We start from the raw sequence: 6,321 nt of genomic DNA, 5'->3' as shown, positions 1-6,321 counted from the left end.
CGAACCCACGGGCTCAGGTAATCCACTCACCTCAGCCTCCCAAAGGCGTGGGATTACAGGGTGAGCCACTGAGCCTGGCTAGCACATATTCTTTCTGTTCAACTGTTTGCACCCATTAACCAACCTCTCTTTATCCCCTCCCCCACCTTAACATCCTTCCCATCCTCTAGCGCCTCTCATTCTACTCTCTGCCTCCATGAAACCAACTTTTTAAACTCCTGCAAAGGAGCAAGAACATGTGATACTTGTCTTCCTGTGCCTGGCTTATTTCACTTAACATAGTGACCCCTAGCTCCCTCCGTGTTGCTGCAAACGACAGGGTTGCATTCTTTTTATGGCCAAATAGTGTTTTCATCGTGTATATATACCACATTTTCTTTATCTATTCAACTGTTGATGGACACTTAGGTTGATTCCATATTGTGGCTGTTGTGAATAGTGCTGCAGTAGACATGGGAGTACAGATAACCCTTCAGCATCTTGATTTCCTTTCCATTGGATAAATACCCAGTAGTGGGATTGCAGGAACTTATGGTATTTCTATTTCTAGTTTTCTGAAAGCTGTCCACACAGTTTTCCATAGTGGCTGTACCAATTTACATTTCCACCACCAACAGTGTATAAACAAAAAATCCCTGTCCTCCACATCCCCACCAGCATCTGCTATTTTTTGTCTTTTTGATAATAGCCATCCTAACAGGGTAAGATGGCATCTTGTCCTTAAATGTAGGTGCTCCTTACAATCACCTGGAGAACTTGCGAATGATACAGAGGCTGGGCTTCACCTTACAGGCTGATTCCATTAATAGAGGGATCCTGAAAACATGAATTTTTGCCCATCACTTTGCATTATAACTGCCCAGAGAGTCTGACTGAAATGTAGTTTCTATGGCCACAGACCCTGATTTTCAGGGTCTGAGGAGGGTCAGAAATTTTCATTTTTAACAATACCTTGGGATTCTGAGGGCCACTGTTCTGCCTGCTCTTAAAGCACTTTGAAATCTTTTAACATCAGGAACTTGGCTTACATTCTGGGCTCCAGAATGCCCCAAAATAGAGAAGGGGGCTCCCAGCCCCACCTTCACTAGTGGAGAGAGAAAAAGGCAACTTCCCGGGCCACCTTTCTTGCCTGTTTCCTGCTTAACTCATCTGAGGCTGGAACCCAAGGAGTAATTTACCACAAGAGAAGCTGATGTTCAGCTAAGGACTCTTAGGCTGTGTACGCATGGAGGAGGATTTTACAGAAAAACATGAAGTGGAGGTATGCCCTCCAATCCATGCTCAGGGCCCTCATGTGCAAGCCTGACTCACAACCACTGGTGCCCTTATCCGGTCTGCTCCCTGCCCTGATGGTCCGTGGCTTCTGGTTGGTCTCTAGTGCTCCTTCAGCTGTCGGCCCCAGAGGGCAGTTATTACCTGGCTGGAAGCAGCATGTCCTGAGTGTCTCAGCTTGCAGGAGGCTGCCTTGACGTAGTGACCCTCCGGCTGGATTCTGGCTACCCCGTGCCTGAGGCTGTGTTTGGGTGGAACTACTTGTCTAAATACATTGCTGTGCTCTGAGGACTCTCAGGGCTCTCCAAACAGCCTGTCCTAATGGTGAGTTGCTTGTGCCATAAGCAAGGCTGTGCTGGTTAGAGGAAACATCTGCCCTGTTCTCTTTTCTAACTTGGAGAGTCTTGGACACCAGAGGCCTTGGCACTCAGGGTGTGGGACCTGCCGGGACAAACCTTACCTGTCTCCCCTCCTTGCCCAGCAAGGAGGTCACAGGCAGAAGGAAGCTGGTCATTTCTGTTCCAGATGGGGTGGGCACAGCCAGACTGGTCCATGGGGTGGGCACAGGCAGATTGTGTCCATTAGCTTTAAGATGGGCTGCTGGAAAGAGGCTGACTTGTTCATTGCCGTGAAGTCATTATCCCAGTCTCACCTGAAAACCCCTTAGAAATAGGACTCAGGCTTTCTAGAGCCCAGGAGAGGCCCCCAGACCTCTTCTGTCATTGGTTTGTCCGGGTGTCTATTACAAGCAGGGCTTTAGGATTCTCTTTGAGTTGAGTATGTGGTGACAGGCAGAGGTGGAGCTCTGAGGCGCATTACTGAAGACCTCTGCCAACCTGAAAGAAATGTCCTGCTATTACTGACTCTGGGGGTTCCTGTGAAGTGGCTTTGAGGGTGTGTCTTAGCCCATCATTCCCTGCACTATGCGAATGTTTGTCAAGCTTTCATGTGCTCACGGGTCCCCTGGGGAACTTGTTAAAATGCATATTTGGACGCAGCAGGTCTACGTGGGGGCCTGGGAACCTTGTGTTCCTAGCTGCTTGCCAGCTGCTGCTGCTGCTGCTTCTTGGACTGTATGCTGAGAAGACGGGCCCTAAAAACTTGCCCACACAGGAATTCTTTTCATTAGAGCTTAGGCTTGGATCGTGGAGAAGTGTGTGTTTGCTGAGTTAAACTTGACTGCAGCCCATCAGCAACAGGCAAATTAGGCAATGCTGTCTGGGTCACAGCTTTCTACTCTGAACCTGCAGAGCTGATGGGCACTGCTGGGGCCCCTGGCTTGTCAGAGCTGTGTTGACATGGTGAAACCCTGGGAACAAAAGAATGAATATAAGCATAGAATATCGATTTCCCCGCATTAAGAAATACCACTTGGTTGATCTAATCAACCTCTAATGTAAAGATGAGCTGTCTGTTAAGATCCCAAAGCATTTACAATTTTCTGTACTCTTTCACCTCCCTGTCTTTTGCTTGTGGGAATTGATAAAATACAGAGAAAAGCAGTGAACGCAACTAAGAAAATTAAGACTATTGACACCACAGAAGAGCAAATTCACAGTCCTAAGAGAAAGACTTGGCATGCGTAAATACCTCTGCATTGGCTTAATGTTGAATATCCTTCCATGTTTCAGATTCCATGCGTTTGCTGAGAGAACACAGTGTGTAGAGTTTCCTGTACTCCCCACAAAGGATGGTGGCAGTGTGCTGACTTGGAGTTCAAGGAAACTGAAAGGAAAACTCCCTCCAGGTACCTGGAATCCAAAAGAAGCAGCGTAGTTTATATGCCAAATAACCTCAGATGATCTGTATCATTGGGAAATAAAGAACTAGGTAGGGACGACCTGTGTCTTTTGCATTATTAAGGTGGTACAAGGGCAGAGTTAATGGATGTTAATGGTGAACTTGTCAGCCTAGCAACCAGGAACAAGTTTATTACCCAGGGAAATGGCCTAAGCAATATGTGTTTATTAACTTGGGAATCTTCTGGAGACATGGCCCTGGGCATGCCGATGCTGGAGTTAGTTTGTGGCAAGGCAGAGCTGTTCTGGGCATGGGTTAGCTGGAAGGTTGCCACGAGGGCGCCTGTGGTTCTTGGAGGGTTTCTGCTGTCCTTCCTGTGGTGAAAGCAGTACTTGTGGATACAGCGTGCGGGATTGACCGGTGCCTTGCAAGGACCAAGGCTGCACATTTTATGGAGGCTGAATGAACCTTCCCTTTCATTCAAGGAATGTGATCAGAGAGCCTCATGAGCACAGGGAATACGGTCACAAATCAGCAAGCAATAAGGCTGCCATGTGGGAAAACAGAAGCTTACTCAGAAAGCCAGGAGATGGGACTTTCTTTTGGGCTAATGAAATTGCAGTGTGGAAGACTCTGAATAAACACCGTTGAGAAAAGGAGGGAAGAAAGTTCCTGTTCGGGTGCTGGATGACCTGCCCGCCTTTTGTGTAGTTATCAAGCAGATTTCTAGTTTCAGTGTAAGGCATGGGCTACACTTTGGGCATAGGGGAGAAGCTGCAGCATACAGCTACTTGAAAGACTCCTCTGTTTACATAACAGTGTTGCAAAGTCCCAGGAGAAGGTGCTGGGACTGTAAGTAGGACAGGCAGTTGTGTTGCCAGGCTAGGTTGTCAGATGGACATAAAGGAAGAGGATGCCTCACAAGCCTGTTCCTCACACACTTTGTAGGTTCAAATTCTTTTTATTTCTTTTTTTGAGTTGGAGTCTCACTCTGTTGCCCAGACTGGAGTGCAGTGGCCGCTCCCGGCCACTGCAGCCTTGACCTGCTGGACTCCGGCGATCCTTCCACCTCAGCCTTCCAAATAGCTGGAACTACAGGCACGTGCTACCACAGGTTCAAATTCTTAATGCTCCAAAGCAGAGCTCACTGAGGGCACTACTTACTTCAGGTCACTTACACTCTTTTTTTGAGTCAGTCTCACTCTCTCGCCCAGGTTAGAATGCAGTGGTACCCTCGTGGCTCCCCGCAGCCTTGATCTCCTGGGCTCAGGCCATCCTTCTGTCTGTCTCCCGAATAGCTGGACCTATAGGCATGCACCACTATGCCTGGCTTATTATTTTTATTTTAGTAGAGAAGAAGTCTCACTATGTGGCCCAGGCTGGTCTCGAACTCTGGGCTCAAGCAATTCTCCCACCTCTGCCTCCCAAAGTGCTGGTATTACAGGCATGAACCACTGTGCCCAGCCTTACTGACACTTCTATTATGATCATGAAGTGGACATCTCCAGAGAATTTAAGAAAATGCCAATTGATGAACAAGATCGATGCTGATCTAAGAAAAAACTAACTGAGAATGTATGTCACACCTATTGGAAGTAATTTACAAGATTAAGCCTAGTGGACAATGATTTTATCAGAGTAAGGAATGTGAGATGTAACCAACTCCCCAAGGTGTGCCAACTACCATAAATGGGGCTTAACATTGGCCTTCTTATTCCTTGGCAACTTAGTTATAAAGGGAAACATAAACTGCATAGCTCACATTTTCAGCAACTACCATCTTCCCAACCATGTAAAGCATACAAATTACAGACAAAAGCATTTTTCTTAGAATAAAATATTCAGCATGGCTTGCCATCCTAAATCCATTTCAGTGATCATGTGTTCTAAATTTGGGGGAGAGTCTCAAATCCTAAATATGTGATCTTGCCTCCTCTATCCATCACAATGTCCCAGAAATGCCAACATGTCGAAGCCTACCTCTCCCACTCAAAAAACTTCCCGGAAATCTTGTCAGACTATTTTGGTTTGGAAAATGTGTGATTTCCAACCTGGGCCTCAGAGGCAGTTCTCTTCCCTTTACCCAATCAGTTCTCTCCCTGTGACCACACCAACTGTTGCCAAGTGTTTATCAGTATCAGTTTCCTCAGGCCACCTTCCAGTTAGGGGGTGGGGTGTGCCTTCTTGGGAGAATATTTTGTCTCCTCTTGTATAGAAGACAGAAACTAACAAGTAAGGAGTTAGAGAGGCTTAGCTCAGAGTACATATCTGTCAATCTGAAAGGAATTTCCTGCTATTATTGACTTTTTTGATCCCAGACTATAACTTAACATGACCCCATGCTCTGTACTGTTGCAAAAAACAAAAACAAAACAAAAACAAAAAACAAAACAAAACAATTCAACAACTCTATAATCAAGGTAAAGGATATTTTTTGAAATTGTAGTAGATTATACCTAACATAAAATCTGTTGTCTTAACCATTTTTAAGTGTACATACAATTTTCAGTAGTGTAAAACTTATTCACATCATGGTGCAACCATCATCACCACCCATCTCCAGAACTTCTCTTATTTTTCCCAAACTGAAACTCTGTACCCACTGAACAATAACTTCCTATGTCTTTAGTCTATTCATGCTGACATAGCAAAATACCCAAGCCTGGGTAATTTATAAAGACAAGTTTATTTCTCACAGTCTGGAGGCTAGAAACTCCAAGATCAAGGGCCAAGCAGATTTGGTGTCTGGTGAAGGCTCACTCTCTGCTTCCAAGATGGCACCTTGTTGCTGCATCCTCTGGAGGGAAAGAATACTGTTCCTCAGATGACAGAAGAGATGGAAGGATAAAAAAGGACAAACTAGACACTCCCTTCAAATTCTTTTATAAGAGCATTAACCCATTTCTGAGGGCCGTCCCCTTCTGACTTAATCACTGCCCAAAAGGCCCTACTTTTTTTGTTTTCAATAACTTTAGGGGTACAAAGAAATTTGGGTTATGTGAGTACATTGTATAGTGGCAAAGAAATCTGGGCTTTAAATACTTCCACCTGTGTACTTTGTACTTGACAGGTGATTTTTCATCCCTCCACCCACTCCCCCCCCCGCCCCATTCTGAGTCTCCAATATCCCATCTCTTAATATTATCACACTGGGTAGTAGGTTCCAACATAAGAATTTTGGAGAGACATGTACATTCAAATCAAGCCAGGTTCAGTGGCTCAGCCTGCAATCCCACGCTTTGGGAGGCTGAGGTGAGTGGATTGCCTGAGCCTGTGGGTTCAAGACCCACCTGGGCAACTTGACGAGAC

The 6,321-nt window shown here is 45.8% G+C and overlaps 1 protein-coding gene across 1 annotated transcript in view; it reads left to right on the top strand.

Moving 5' to 3' along the window:
• The window catches only part of VWA3B (von Willebrand factor A domain containing 3B), a 195,941-nt gene that overhangs the window by 15,717 nt on the left and 173,903 nt on the right, over positions 1–6,321 (top strand). Inside the window, 1 exon segment of the mRNA XM_021716551.1 lies at positions 2,904–3,019. Within this exon segment, the coding sequence (XP_021572226.1) occupies positions 2,904–3,019 (116 nt within the window).

This window comes from Carlito syrichta, unplaced genomic scaffold (assembly GCF_000164805.1).
Source record: "Carlito syrichta isolate Samal-C Ts95f unplaced genomic scaffold, Tarsius_syrichta-2.0.1 Scaffold308837, whole genome shotgun sequence".
NCBI lineage: Eukaryota > Metazoa > Chordata > Mammalia > Primates > Tarsiidae > Carlito > Carlito syrichta.
This window is presented reverse-complemented; position numbering and strand designations above follow the sequence as displayed.